The sequence below is a fragment of the Podarcis gaigeae genome, assembly GCF_964106915.1.
Source record: "Podarcis gaigeae genome assembly, chromosome: 9".
Lineage (NCBI taxonomy): Eukaryota > Metazoa > Chordata > Lepidosauria > Squamata > Lacertidae > Podarcis > Podarcis gaigeae.
Genome location: NC_139685.1, coordinates 18,279,718 through 18,295,251, shown reverse-complemented (window position 1 = coordinate 18,295,251; position 15,534 = coordinate 18,279,718). Strand labels below are relative to the sequence as shown.

The window sequence follows — 15,534 nt, the reverse complement described above, 5'->3', positions numbered from 1 at the left end:
AGTCTAACTTTTTTTGAGAGCCAGCAGACAGCAAAACTTACATTAAGATAACAAAATGGCTGCAGGAGAGCACAAACAAGAGAGCAAGACAAGACAAGACTGCTGGACTAGACTGAGAAAATGGCAGTGTGATTTGGCTCTTTTATGGAGTCAGCCAGAGCCACGCCCATCTCCCAGGTCACATGCAGGGGGAGGAACAGGAAGTTACACTGACTGGATGTCCCCCTGCCTGTGCCCACTCTAGGGAAATAAGGAATGTTGCATTTGACTGCACCAATGGATTACATCCCACAGTGACAAATTTTTTCAGGTCCACCTTTCACCTTCCTTGATCTTGTTCTCCAAGGCAATGGGGGGTGCAGCTGGATTTCATTCAGCCCATGATGGAAGCATATTTCTCTTGTTGGTACTTGGTGTTGCTAGGCAACAGCTCCTACTGAAGTCCTCTGACACAAGGAAGTGGGTCTCCACATCTGCTATCAAGGGATGCACAAAGTGCCATGGAGCTTGTTAAACTTGAAGTTTTCATTAAACTGAGGTGGACATTGTTGAGAACATAAGACAGCCTTTCCCAGCCCGGCTGGGAACTGCTGGTCAAAACTTTTGGAGGGTCCTTGATTGACAGAAGTAGAGTCCTTTTGTATCTCTCAGATTGAGGATTCATCTTAATCCAGGACTGTCCTGCACCAGTGTGAGAGGGTCCTATTTAATCTCAAAATAGCCTTTTCTTCTTGTGTGTGTGTAGAACACAATGCACCTGTTTCACCTGGAAGAAACAGTCTGACATTTTTTTGGGGGGGGGGTATAATATTTTTATTAATTGTCACGAAAAACAAAACCATTGCATTAAAGAAAGGAAAACATAAGAGAAAACATTTAAAACAACTGCACACACAATCAATATTAAATCCACATTATGGGATTACTTGACTTGACTTCCCTCCCCTCCCTCCTCTGGTTCCTTTGTATTATCTTCAATCATGCATGTCAATAAAATCTTTATCTCTAATTGCCTCCGAATCTAAACATTGTCTCTAACATTACACGTTTGGGTTTTTTAAAATCCTGATTATGTATTACCGTATTTTTCGCTCTATAAGACGCACCAGACCATAAGACATACCTAGTTTTTTGAGGAGGAAAACAAGAAAAAATAATATTCTGAATCTCAGAAGCCAGAACAGCAAGAGGGATCACTGCGCAGCTACTGGGATAGCTGCGCAGCCTGCATTCACTCCATAAGACACACACACATTTCCCCTTACTTTTTGGGAGGGGAAAAGTGAGTCTTATAGAGCAAAAAATACAGCAACTTGTGTCCATTGCTTTTGACATTGAGCTATAGAGAGCAGGATTGCCACACAAATTTGTCTGAGCTTGAGTGCGGAAGGAAGTCATTTCAAAGTGAGCTCTTCTCTTATTTTTGGTCCTCTGAGTCATCAGAACAGCCCCTTGAAGAAAGGGATTCCATCTCATCTCTGTGTTTGGCAGCTAAGCTTGAGCCCTGGGTGAGTCAGTTGGCGGAGGCACCCGTGTGGAAATGTTGCCCGCTAGCAGCTGCGAATGATAGCGTGCCACTCTAGATCTGCATCAGAGACCTAAAGGTGGCCTCGGGCAAAGCCTGCGAGAGGGCAAGAGGGACAGGGACAACCTCCCAGGTCCAGCCACAAGCCTCAAACGGATTCGTCCCTTTCCTGACTGTAGGCTCACCATGTCCTTTCTGATCACGGGGTGGCAGTCATTAACCACCGTGGGCTGTTTTCCTCCTTCCTCCAGTGAATCGACAGGCAAGGGAACTTGGGAAATGGAGAAGCCTGTAATAGCTTCTGATTGCCAAACAGGGGCTGAAAGAAATATGCTCTGGCAGGCAGAAATTCCTGCAGCCTGCCTAATCTCTCCCTTCTCTATTTACAATAGTGGAATGAGTAGAAAATGGCAAGCCATTGAGTGCTCCTCACAGTGAATGTTGCCTTTCCTGGGAAGCAAATTTATTTTTTAATTAATTTATTTAATAATAATAATAATAATAATAATAATAATAATAATAATAATAATAATTTATTTCCCCAGCCACTCTGTGGCTTCCAACAGAACACTTAAATACAATAAAATATTTATTCAATTTATACACTGCCCTATACCAGGAAGTCTCAGGGCGGTTCAGAAACAAGACCACAACATATAAAATCAAACCAAAACCAATAACCCAATAACTGCCCCCCCAAGCCACATTCTAAAAGGGTGTTGGATGTCATTGAGATCAACCCCTGGTTAAAAATGAACGTTTTTGCCTGGCGCCTAAAGGTGTATAATGAAGGCGCCAGGAGAACTTTCCTAGGGAGAGCATTCCACAGATAGGGAGCCACTGCAGAGAAGGCCCCGTTTTTGTGTTGCCACCCTCCGGACCTCTCGAGGAGGAGACACACGAAGGAGGGCCTCAGGAGATGGTATCGGGGTCTGGGTAGGTTCATAAGGAAAGAGTCGGTCCTTGAGGTATTGTGGTCCTGAGCCATTTAAGGCTTTATAGGTCAAAACCAGCACTTTGAATTGCGCCCAGAAACTAATTGGTAGCCAGTGCAGTTGGACCAGGATCGGTGTAATATGCTCAAACCGTCTTGCTCCGGTGAGCAACCTGGCCGCTGAAATCACTGTTGTCCACAGAGCTCATATCATATTGCTGGGACAGGATTAGTAGACAACTGGTCACACTGATGGTGAGTCAAAGTTTGCATTTAAAAGCAAACCTACCTAATTTATACTTTTCAAAATAATACATGGACCAAAACAGAGCCATCCTTCAGAATTCGCTCTTCTCCACTCTTTTGCAATGCAGTTCTCCAGTTAAGCAATGTCTGCAAAAATGCATTATATTAGGGATGATTGCTTGTGTATTTTAGGTAACATTGCAAAAAAAATGTGCATATTAGGAGAAATTTGGATTAAAATGCTGGTGAGTTTTTATGAATACTTTCAAAAAAATCACATTTGAATGTGGAAATGTAGAGAACTGAACCTAGGACTGGAAAAAATGAGAGAACTGAGATGGGTAGATTTGCCAATCCCTAGGAGATACTAATATTTTTGTGAACCATGATCCTAAAGTTAAAGATGCAAACAGAGAGACTGAATAATTATCCTATTACATCCTGTTGCTTCGTGTTTTTAATATACAATCTGCACATATTCATTTTGAAAGCAAGTAGAACTAGCAATAGGTATGTATGCTGTTTGGAGCATGACTATTTTCAGATACCAATACAGCTCATCCATTTTTGGAAAATCTGAATATCAGCAGAGCCGGAACATGTAACCTCATAGAAATGGCTGTGAATAAATGAATAATTGGGAAACACTCTTAATCTTGATTTCTCCAGAACTTTTTCCCCTTCTGCTCATCCTCCTCCTTCCTTTTATGTACACAGTATTAATTTTTGTTAACATCATCTTAAAAAGGTAGGGACCCCTGACCATTAGGTCCAGTTGTGGCCGACTCTGGGGTTGCTGCACTCATCTCGCTTTATTGGCCGAGGAAGCCGGCGTACAGCTTCCGGGTCATGTGGCCAGCATGACTAAGCCGCTTCTGGCGAAACCAGAGCAGCGCACGGAAACTCCATTTACCTTCCCACCAGAGCAGTACCTATTTATCTACTTGCACTTTGACGTGCTTTCGAACTGCTTGGTTGTCAGGAGCTCACCCTGCCACGGGGATTCAAACTGCCAACCTTCTGACTGGCAAGCCCTAGGCTCTGTGGTTTAGACCACAGCGCCACCCGCATCCCTAACATCATCTTACAAAGTGGTTAAATGCACACCCTGATGACTTAATACTTAGATCCACCTATTATAGAAAACAACTGAGAAAGCCCTAAATCACAAAGCTTCAGAATAGTTACTGCGGATTTTAAAGTCAGTTTCATTTCCATTAAACATAAAGCATCTATTTGGCACATGTGAGTATCTGACCATCTAGGAAGGGATGCTGAATGCATCATCCACTGATTCTAGATGCAGGTTTTTAAGACACTGTTTGCTTCTGGAGCACCCAATGGAGGTCATGAAAGCCTATGCACATATAGGAACACCACGGTTGAGTTCTGAAACATTTTATATACTCACGAAAAGCCTTTCAAGCCTGAAACTACAATTGTGAAGTTTATTTATACTACTTGTTTCATTGTCAGTGTAAAGACCATTTGGTTTACAAAACACTTGTGGAAAACATCCTGGTGGATTTCTTTCTCTTTTTTAAAAAGGAAAGTCCCTTTTTTATTTCAGCTTTTTGTATCTACATTGCACCATGTTTTTCTTTGAAAACGCAGACACCGAGGCCATCTTGTGGTTAAACACAAGTACTTCCAGTGCTTTTTTCCACTAAAAAAAATAATGTTTAGGGGTACTTTTATTTTGACTCAAGAAAAATCATCATTTTATAGTTCAAATCGGGAAAAATAAAAACAGTAAATGGACAAAAGTGCAAAGATTCACAAAATGCTTAGGGGTATGCGTACCCCCAGAAAAAAAGCACTGAGTACTTCTAAATGAAAGCTGGAAACTTAACTTGAATTTTAAAATCTAATTTTTGTATTTCGGTGGGTTTCTCTATTCTCCCGGATAGGGTCTGGAAGTGTATTTTGCCACATTTAAATGGCCTTTCTCATGAATGGTTTGGCTTCATGCTATACCATCTATGGGAGAAATCCTGAGCTCCAATCTGCTGGGCTGAGGGGCTCAGAATGTGATGAATCCCTGGCTCATTGAAAGGTATATGGGGTATTTGAGGAAAGACACTTGGGAAACAAAATGCTCAAATACTGGGGACTTCATTAAGGGTGCTGAGAATAGTTGGGAGGTCCTTATTCCCCACTCAGAGCAAATATCCCCAAGATGGTTTAATAACGAATCCTTCTTTCTAGGAAAGTCTGGGAATTGTCTCAGAAGTGGCTTAGTCATGCTGGCCACATAACAGGGGGGAAATTGTCTGCGGACAAGAGCCAGATCCCTTGGCCTGTAAAGCGAAATGAGCGCCGCAACCCCAGAGTCGTATGCGACTGGACTTAACTGTCAGGTGTCCTTTACTCTTTTAAGGGGAATAGGGGTCCCCTAAGAATTATCACCACTCTACAGTCCCCCAGATTCTTGGGCGGGGGGGACTACAACTGTTTAAAGTGGCCATTCAGAAGCAGTGCTTTTTTTCTTTAAATAAATGTTTAGGGGTACTCTCATTTTGATTCAAGGAAATCACCATTTTATAGTTCAAACCGGGTAAAATAAGTACGGTAAATGGGAAAAAGTACAAAGATTCACAAAATGTTTAGGGGTATGTGTACCCCTGTGTTTTCCCCCAGAAAAAGCACTGTTCAGAAGTAAGTTTTACTGAGTTCTATGGGGCTTACACCCAGGAAATTGGTATAGGATTGCAAATGCAATCCTTAATATAAATACATTAAGCTGCTTTTACGGTTGCTTGCAATGAGTGGTACAGTGGAACCTTGGTTGTCAAACGTAATCCATTCTGGAAGACCGCTGAACTTCCGAAAGGTTCAACAACTGAGGTGCAATGGCAAATTCCTTTTGAAAAATGGAGAAACACGCCTTGCAAGCCGTTCGACTTCCGAGGCACATTCAAAAACGGAAGCATTCACTTCTGGATTGTCGGCATTTGGCTTCCGAATTGTTTGGCTTCTGAAGTGTTCGACAACCGAGGTTCCACTGTATTCAACTAGGTTTTACTCAGACCTTTTAATAAGCCTAAGTTTGTAATGTTCACTTTAAATATGTCTGCTCTGAGTAAAACTTTGCTGACAAGCACCCAGTGACCAGGGACGAAGGTGGCACTGTGGGTTAAACCACAGAGCCTAGGACTTGCTGATCAGAAGGTTGGCAGTTCGAATCCCCGCGATGGGGCGAGCTCCCGTTGTTCAGTCCCTGCTCCTGCCAACCTAGCAGTTCAAAAGCACGTCAAAGTGCAAGTAGATAAATAGGTACCGCTCTGGCGGGAAGGTAAACGGCATTTCCGTGCGCTGCTCTGGTTCGCCAGAAGCGGCTTAGTCATGCTGGTCACATGACCCGGAAGCTGTACGCCGGCTCCCTCAGCCAATAAAGCGAGATGAGCGCCGCAACTCCAGAGTCAGCCATGACTGGACCTAATAGTTGGGGGTCCCTTTACCTTTACCCAGTGACCCCATGGATTTTGGGGCCCCCATCAAAACCACACATAGGTATAATTTCTATCTACAGGCATGGCAGAGAACTATACTGCCGAGCAAATGAAGCAGTGTTAAAATATATGTATCTAACTATTGACATCTCCCTCCTGAATGGTTTCCATTTTTCACTACTGAAATGAAGCAGTCGTTCAAAAAGAGTTAAAAAAAAAAAAAAGACAATTACATAGACTCCCCATCCCCAACTGGCCTACTAAAGAAATCAGGGTGACAATGAGTTTTCCTCCAGAAAACTTTGCTCTCCCATTTGAACCGGAGATCCTCGACAAGATCGCTTCTGCCGCTTTTATAGAGATAGCGGGAGAGGAGTTGGAGCTTGTCAGCAGATCGCGGAAGATTCCTTTTCCAGAAGCACAGGAACTCATAGATCTGCTCGGTGAGATTATCAGGGCACTTCAGTTTAATAAATGGAAGAGTGCTTCGGTGGAGAGGCAGACAGAGAGCAAGGCAAGAAGCGTTATCTTCCGACAGCTCGTGTGACAGCCAGTACAGTAAATTGTCCCACAGTGCATCTGCAAGTAAAAATATTAAGACAGTCATCATCAAATCTTTATTACGGTCATAGACCAGCATAGGTAGGGTGGGGTACAATAATTTAGAATCTGTAAAATGTTTCGGAAAGCTAAAAAGTATTGAAACAGAAGGTATATATAAAAAAACTATAAGAATCTGAAAGAAATGAAAAGAGTCTAAAAGAAGGGTTAGAAGCATTAAACGGAAGTCGAAGTGCATAAAAGGTTAGTATATAAAAGACTATATCAATTTAGAGAGCACTCTGATGTTAATGTTCATTAAATCTAGTTTGTGGCTAAGGGTTTTGTTTTAAAGGCACTGAATCGTATTTTAAAGGATTGAAGAAATCATAAGCTTAAAAGATTTGAAGGAAATTAAGCCTCTTTGCTTCTTGAAAGAAAGGGCAGAGCAGGTGGAGATACAAAACCGACATGGCGACTGTCAGGGAACTGACATCGGAGCCAGAAGTGGAGGCAGGGCTCCCAAGCGAGGAGGAAGGGGAAGGAAATCAGCGTAACACCAGGGATAAAGGGGGGTGGATGGGGGAATCGGAGAGAGGGCTCCAGGACTCTTCGCTGGAGACCAGCGGGGAGAGCACAGGTCCTCCACTACCCACACCCACCCTGCACAGAAGACTTCCGCACAGGGAATGTAGGCGTAGACTTGGCATCAAAGAACTTCTTTGCTGGAAGAAGTTCAAGAAACGCCCACTGACGGATTCTGCCAGCGACTGAACAGCCACGGAGTGGAGGGCTGTCCAGCCAGGAAAGGTTTAACCAGGCTACCTAGCCAGGAGTGGCGGCAACTTACGCACGAGCAACCCCATATAACCATTACAGAGACAATCGCACAACTGGCATTTTTGCACAATTCTTTTTCGGTTGCTTGGCTCTGCTGTGGTTGCAGCTCTGTGGTGGACCTAACTTAGATCAGGACCACAGTGGGGACAAATGGTTAAAACCTGTTCCCCTCTCTCCCCTCAGTGTAGTCCTGATTCATATTCACTCTCTACCCTATTGGTGGCTGCTATTTATTAAACAAACCACAATCACACAATAGCCAGTTGCACAATCATCACATCTCTTTTCAGGGCCATTGCTGCGCCACCTGTGCAAAGTGCTGTTGAAGTCACACAGGAAGAAAGAAAAACAGGGGATAATGGAAGGCACCTCACACCTGCCATTTTTCCTTTGTAAAACATGTGCTCCTCTGGCAGCTATTTTGCAGCTAAGAAGCAGCAATGAGGGACTCAGCTATACAGCTGCAAATAAAACATTTTAGGTGCATTTTAAGTGCATTATACAAATGTGACACTAGATGGCGATTGTGAGCTTACAGCAAATTCAATATACCGTATTGGCCCAAATATAAGCCACACCCACAAATAAGCCGCACCTTCAAAATTTAAGGCTTATTTGTGGGTGTGGCCCATCTCCTGGCACTACCTCCCCATGCCGGCGCCAGCTGCCCCCGTCCCCCATTCAGGGCGGTAGTGCCAAGAGGCGGGCGCCCAGTGCTCGGTTCCGAATGTAAGCCACACTTTAACTTTTCACAGTAGGAATTTGGAAAAAAAGTGCAGCTTTTATTTGGGCCAATACGGTATATATTTTTAGACGTTATTTAAAAAAGCATTTTCACAGTGTTTTTTCTGTGTGTCAAGATTCCACCTAGGGATGCGGGTGGCGCTGTGGGGTAAACCACTGAGCCTTGGGCTTGCTGATCAGAAGGTCGGCTGTTCGAATCCCCATGACAGGGTGAGCTCCCGTTGTTCAGTCCCAGCTCCTGCCAACCTAGCAGTCCGAAAGCACATCAAAGTGCAAGTAGATAAATAGGTACCACTCTGGAGGGAAGGTAAATGGCGTTTCCGTGCGCTGCTCTGGTTTCACCAGAAGTGGCTTAGTCATACTGGCCACATGACCTGGAAAAACTGTCTGCAGACAAACGGCAGCTCCCTTGGCCAGTAAAACGAGATGAGCGCTGCAACCCCAGAGTCATTCGCAACTGGACTTAACTGTCAGGGGCCCTTTACCTTTACCTTTAGATTCCACCTAGGACTTGAAGACACAAGCTTAATGAATAACATGACATTCAGCCCTGAGGTTAAAACACAAAGAAAATTGTGAATGTGATTCAGAATTGTGATCCGCCCTTCATCATATCCTGTTGCTACTCAGCTAGGATTCAGATGGTCCTTAAATTCACAGGGTGTGATTTCAGAGGAAACATGTGTGAAAACACGGCATACCATTTGCTGGGGTGGGAGTAGAAATGGGAATACCTGGAAACCCCCCCCCCCCTGAAAAAATAGGGGAAAAACCCAATTTTTTCAAAAGCCATTTTTTCCAGCCATTTTTTCCACACTTTTTTTTCATTTTTTTCCCAGAAAAAAATGCCCCCCCTCCATTTTTCTGGTTTCCCCCCAGGCCTTTCCATCTCTAGGTGGGAGTAGGGAGTCTTCTTACCTGATGAATCAGTTGACATTATTTTTGTGCTCTGTGGACGAACGATAAGCTTTTCCCTCTGTACAAGAAAAGGTGTTCAGAGAGGGAAACAATAATGACTGAGGGATCAGAGAAGCAAACAAGAAGCAAACAATAATCTGTGTTGCTTTAGCAAAGGAGATGGGGGCATTTGTGCCAAAGACCAAAAAACAAATGACATTGCCAAAGCTGCATAGATTAAGATACATAGGCTTGTACATTACATTTTCAGCTGGCAGGATGGAGCAGTTTGGGTTCCTGGCTTCCCAACATGGAGTCTGCTGCTGGTACCTGAGAGGGGAAAGGTGGCCAGAAGGTTTTTCCCCACCCCCAGTGTGAGCAGACTGTTTTTCATCTACAGTGGTACCTTGGTTCTCAAACTTAATCCGTTCCTGAAGTCCGTTCCAAAACCAAAGCATTCCAAAACCAAGGCACACTTTCCCATAGAAAGTAATGCAGAACGGATTAATCCGTTCCAGACTTTTAAGAACAACCCCTAAAACAGCAATTGAACATGAATTTTACTATCTAACAAGACCATTGATCCATAAAATGAAAGCAGGAATCAATGTACTGTACTATAAAATAATAAGACAGTATTGAAGATGATAAAAATTTAAATGATTTTTTTTCTTCTTCCCGGCACTGATGATAGTCATTGTTTGGATGGGGGGCTTTTATCCATTTCCGCAGTCACGCAATCAGTAGCTGAACTGGGTTCCACACAGTCACAAAAACAAATTATCTGAAAAAGCCTCAAAAAAGCAAAATAAATAGCAAAAACAAAAGCGCCAAACTTCATCCGTTCCGGAAGTCTGTTTGACTTGCAAAATGTTGGACAAACAAGGCTCAGCTTCTGATTGGTGCAGGCGCCCCGGAAACAAAAGCCAAACAATCAGATGCTTGACTTCCGAAAAATGTTTGAAAACCGGAATGCGTACTTCCAGGTTTTCAGCATTTGGGAACCAAGGCATTTGAGTACCAAGGCGTTTGTGAACCAGAGTACCATTGTATAGGAAGCCCTTACATCACAGCATAATCAAGGTCTTCTTCACCTTAATTTCCCTGTGGATGTGTCAGGTGAGCTGTGAAAATATCTTTTTTTCCTGCTCAACAGTGGTTAGGAGAAAATTGCCTCTGGGCCTCTGTCTACAGCTACAAATGATACAGTGCAGCTCACTGTTTGCCAAGCAAGAAGGGGGGGGAGAGAAAAAAGAAAATGGCCCTTTGTGCCATTTGCTGCCCAGTGAATGGCTTCCCTCAGCTGCCTATCTCTCCACCCACAATCCCTTCCCCAAGGTGGATTTTTGTCATTGGGGGGGGGCAGGTTAGGGGAAAGTTGGCTACCACACCCCCTTCCTACTACCCATCTCCCCACATTTAAGTTGCAACGAGGAGGCACCTGCCAACCGATGCTGATCATATCCAGGAATTTGATGGATGTGGGAAAGCGTTAAATTTAAGAGACGGTGCAGAGCTGCAAGAATGAAGTGTGTTTTGCTCTGTGGTGGACTTGCAGTGTGCACAACATACCCCCCCCAAAGAGTTTTATCCCTCCTTTTATGAAAGATGAACACTTGCTTTGCCCCTATCTGGAAAGGGATAGTCTAACTACTGTTGTCCATGCTCTGGTAACCTCAAGGTTTGATTACTGCAATGCGTTATAGGTAGGGCTGCCTCAGAAGACGGTCTGGAGACTTCAGCTGGTGCAGAATTCAGTGGCCAGGTTGCTAACCGGAGCAAGACAGTTTGAGCATACTATATCCATCCTGGTCTGACTGTACCGGCTACCAGTTAGTTTCCGGGCCCAATTCAAAGTGCTGCTTTTAACCTATAAAGCTATAAATGGCTCAGGACCACAATACCTCAAGGACCGACTCTTTCCTTATGAACCTACCCAGACCCCGAAATCATCTTCTGAGGCCCTCCTTCGTGTGTCTCCTCCTCAAGAGGTCCGGAGGGTGGCAACACAAGAACAGGGCCTTCTCTGCAGTGGCCCCCCATCTGTGGAATGCTCTCCCCAGGGAAGTTCGCCTGGCGCCTTCATTACACACCTTTAGGCGTCAGGCAAAAACATTCCTTTTTTAACCAGGCCTTTGGTTGATCTGTTTGACATCCTATGCTGTTTTAAAATGTGTGTTGTTGTTTTTTTTTTTGGGGGGGGGAGTGCAATTGGGTTGTTGATTTTATTTTTATTATGCATTTTGTGGTTTTATATCTTGGTTTTATTCTGTGAATCGCCCTGAGACCCACAGATATAGGGCGGTATATAAATTCAACAAAGAAAATAAATAAATAAATAAATTGAGAATGTGGGTAAACAACTTACTTTTGGCAAGGTTAGAGCCAATTTGCAGACAAGATCTTCCTGCTGGTGGTCTTTAGGCAAAGGAGGCTGTTCCCAGCTTTTAGCAATGGCTTCTTTGCTCACTTTGTAGAACAAGGCGGTTCCTTTGTAATGCGGTGAGCTGTAATTGCCAAATTCATCCACCTCCTTGATTTGAAGGTCAAGCCGTGGCTTTCTCTGCGCATGAAAAGTAAGCTTGTAGCTTTTTCCAAAGGCTGCCCCATCATCTGAATATACGCCAAGGGGAACAGAAAGTTGGGGGAAGCAGAGAAGATTAAGTTGATGCAATGGATCAGTATTCACCAATGTTGCACGCTTGATTTTTTAGCACACAAAATAAACCCTCCTCCAACCCCAAATATTACTTGTTTTCTCATTGGCTGTAGCTCCCTTCAATCATTCTCTCCTCGATGCCCAAATGCCACAACTGCTCTCCTCCACCACCACCCACACATTCTGAAGGGGCTGTGTGAACCTACAGCTCCTCCCTTCTTTAGAGGACCTCTATGGGTGTATCTAAACACAGGCAGAAATTAGATTGTTTTAACAAAGAAAAAAAATCCCTATGGAAAACCGTGTTTTTAAATTTCCTGCTCTCTGGCGCCATCTGGTGTTGTGTGTTTATAGCGCATTCAAATTGCTGATCTTTCCTAATGTCCTAGGTGTGTTCATCTATTAGTACACTGTGTCCATTCACATGCAGCCCAGACATAAGGCTTGTAGGGCCACAGTGGGAGGCGACAGGGACAGGGTTACCCCCGCCTGCATTTGTACCCTTCAGAATGGGCCATGTACATGGAATGTAGTTGTGCAGCAGGAAACGGATTTACCTGAAGCATGTATATTTCCGCTAAATCTAAAATAAACCTGCTCCCCTTCTCTCAGCTTGAACTGCTGAGAGGGATCAGGAGGACCAGAGAAACCTTCTTCACGCAGTCCCTGCAGCTCCAAGTTCAGTTCCTTGGATGGAACGAGTAAGACAGCGACCTTGTACGGATCTTCTTTTTTCCGATAAAGCACCACTTTCACCATTGTGGTGTAGATGTCTTTCTCCATATTTTTAACAAGCTGAACTAAATGTGTGTTATCCACAGAAGAGGACAGGCGAAGGATAATAAAGCTGCATTTTAAAAAGAAAGAAAGAAAATATATGTGGATCTGAACGTGTGTTCTTGGGCTGAAGCAAGCAAACAAAACTGTCAGTTGTGATCGATGCAGTTATCATTTGCTTCAAGTCACTAAGAAAATCATTTCACTATGTTCAACCATTTCCTTAGTGCAATATTATTGTTATTGTTATTGAATTTATATACTGCCCTATACCCGGGGGTCTCAGGGCAGTTCACAGAATAAAATCAAGATATAAAACCACAAAATACATAATAAAAATAAAAACAACAAACCCAATAAAGGTAAAGGTAAAGGGACCCCTGACCATTAAGTCCAGTAGTGGCCGACTCTGCGGTTGCGGCGCTCATCTTGCTTTATTGGCCAAGGGAGCCGGCGTACAGCTTCCGGGTCACGTGGCCAGCATGACTAAGCCGCTTCTGGCGAACCAGAGCAGCGCACGGAAACACTGTTTACCTTCCCGCCGGAGCAGTACCTATTTATCTACTTGCACTTTGATGTGCTTTCGAACTGCTAGGTTGGCAGGAGCAGGGACCGAGCAACAGGAGCTCACCCCGTCGCGGGGATTCAAGCCGCCGACCTTCTGATCAGCAAGTCTTAGGCTCTGTGGTTTAACCCGCAGCGCCACCCATGCCCCTTCTAACAAACCCAATAGCCCCCTCCAAAAAAACACATTTTCAAAGGGCATAGGATGTAAATCAGATCCAAGAATTAATATTAAATAAAGCTACATCAGTTGGGAGCGCACTTATAAATGACATCCTTAATCCCAGTTAAAAATTAGACATATTCTTACAATAAACAAATACAGTACCTCCAAACGGCGTGTTATAATTCTTAGAGTTAATTCTTAGGCTACTACGTATACAAACTAGAACCTATACTTTGATGATCTGATACATAGATCAAGAACATTTCTCTGTACATTCTACCGTCTCCGTGTTTAAATATATTAAGAAGGGACATCATTAGATTAAAGAACGTTATTAAAAATAAATAAATCTGAAGTGTGTCCAATACATGGTACTCTGTGAATTTCAGGGCTGGTTCTCACATTCATTCATTCATTTTCTATAGCCTCATAGTGGTGACTTTCTTATGCAAATGGAAGCTGAGCCATATTTAGACATCACCAAGCCAAGAGTGAAGATGGATGCAGTGTGACGATGGTTTAGCCCCACTCCCAAGGACAAATGTCTTCTCCAAGCAAATCCACTGCCGCACCTGCAGATGGAAAAGATTTGATTGTGTCTCACCTGTCTAAGGGCTCGTCCAGTTCAAACGACACGAGGCCATTCCGTGCATTTTGCACCGCAATCTCATCCAGCACAGCCCATTCCTCTTCTCTGCTTCTGTACCCCAGTAATTTTAAGGATTCGTGGAGATTCTCTCCATGCTTTCTCGGAGAGGCACTCATCGCTCTGCAGAATCACAAGAGTCAATAGTTACTTTAAAAACAACAGCAACCACAGCTTTCTGGAAATCAAAACACTTGTGAGAATCTGAAAATCTCTTTCTATAAAATAGCATAAGCTGCTATATACAACAACAAACAATACAAGCAACACGAAGACCAGTATACTAGATAGCACTGCAATTTTTATTGCATGATATACATGATTTAGGGACGCGGGTGGTGCTGCGGGTTAAACCACAGAGCCTAGGACTTGCTGATCAGAAGGTCAGCGGTTCGAATCCCCGTGACGGGGTGAGCTCCCATTGCTTGGTCCCAGCTCCTGCCAACCTAGCAGTTCGAAAGCACGTCAAAGTGCAAGTAGATAAATAGGTACCGCTCCGGCCAGAAGGTAAACAGCGTTTCCGTGCGCTGCTCTGGTTCGCCAGAAGCAGCTTAGTCATGCTGGTCACATGACCCGGAAGCTGTACGCTGGCTCCCTCGGCCAATAAAGTGAGATGAGTGCCGCAACCCCAGAGTCCGTCACAACTGGGCCTAATGGTCAGGGGTCCCTTTACCTTTATACATTATTTAGTACACAAAATGTGTACACTTGTAAATTCTCTAATATATTTGAAATCAAATGAACACACGTCTGTTAATCTTTGTTCTTCTTATTGAAGTTGTAGCATATGGGTTGTAATGTGTGAAGTTTATATAGTTTTCATGTACACATGTCCTTGTTTCATATTTGAATTCTTTTGTAGTTGTGCTGAAGAAGATTCCAGCGAAACAGTCAGATTAGCCGGGATCACTGTCCTATGTTGTTATTCACTTACTACTTCGGAACCATGAATGCCTAAAAAATGTTTTACCGCTTAGAGCACAGGATAGCATCTATTACTTTGTTTCAACTATAGACTTATTATAATTCTATGGACTTTCAAAGATTGACAGACGTGTGTTCATTTGATTTCAAATATATTTGAGCATTTATAAGTGTACACATTTTGTTTTTGTTGTACTAAATCATGTATATCATGCAATAAGAACTGCAGTGCTATCTAGTATACTGGTCTTCGTGTTGCTTGCATTGTTTCTTGTGTTAAATTTGCAACACAGGGGTTTGTTGTTCTGTATAAGCTGCTATATAGCCTGTTTTCAAAAAATTGTAGAGTTGGAAGGGACCATGAGGGTCATCTAGCCCAACCCCCACCACCAGGATTTTTTTGCCCAACATGGGATTTGAACCCATAACCTTGAGATTAAGAGTATTATGCTCTACGAACTGAGCTAGTTCTGTTGTCCAAAGTGAAAAGTTAACCTCTTCTGTTTAGATCCTTGCATCCTTTCTAGTCAGTAGTCAACGCTGGTGGTTTCCATAACTGCCACCAATAGCCTATGCTGAAGCTAGCATTTCACATTATTTCCAGCGTTCTGGGTGCCAAT

The 15,534-nt window shown here is 43.5% G+C and overlaps 1 protein-coding gene across 2 annotated transcripts in view; it reads right to left on the bottom strand.

The window, feature by feature from the left end:
- Positions 1-6,176: 6,176 nt before the first annotated feature.
- The window catches only part of DTHD1 (death domain containing 1), a 28,051-nt gene continuing 18,693 nt past the window's right edge, over positions 6,177-15,534 (bottom strand). Inside the window, exons 5-9 of one of the 2 annotated variants that reach the window (XM_083754897.1) lie at positions 13,949-14,113; positions 12,395-12,684; positions 11,547-11,791; positions 9,200-9,257; positions 6,177-6,736 (exon numbers count right to left, since the gene is read on the bottom strand). In XM_083754897.1, the coding sequence (XP_083611023.1) occupies positions 6,387-6,736; positions 9,200-9,257; positions 11,547-11,791; positions 12,395-12,684; positions 13,949-14,113 (1,108 nt within the window). In that variant the 3' untranslated portion in view covers positions 6,177-6,386. Of the gene's footprint in view, positions 6,737-9,199; positions 9,277-11,546; positions 11,792-12,394; positions 12,685-13,948; positions 14,114-15,534 lie in introns of both variants that reach the window. The other variant, XM_083754898.1, reaches the window with a different exon arrangement.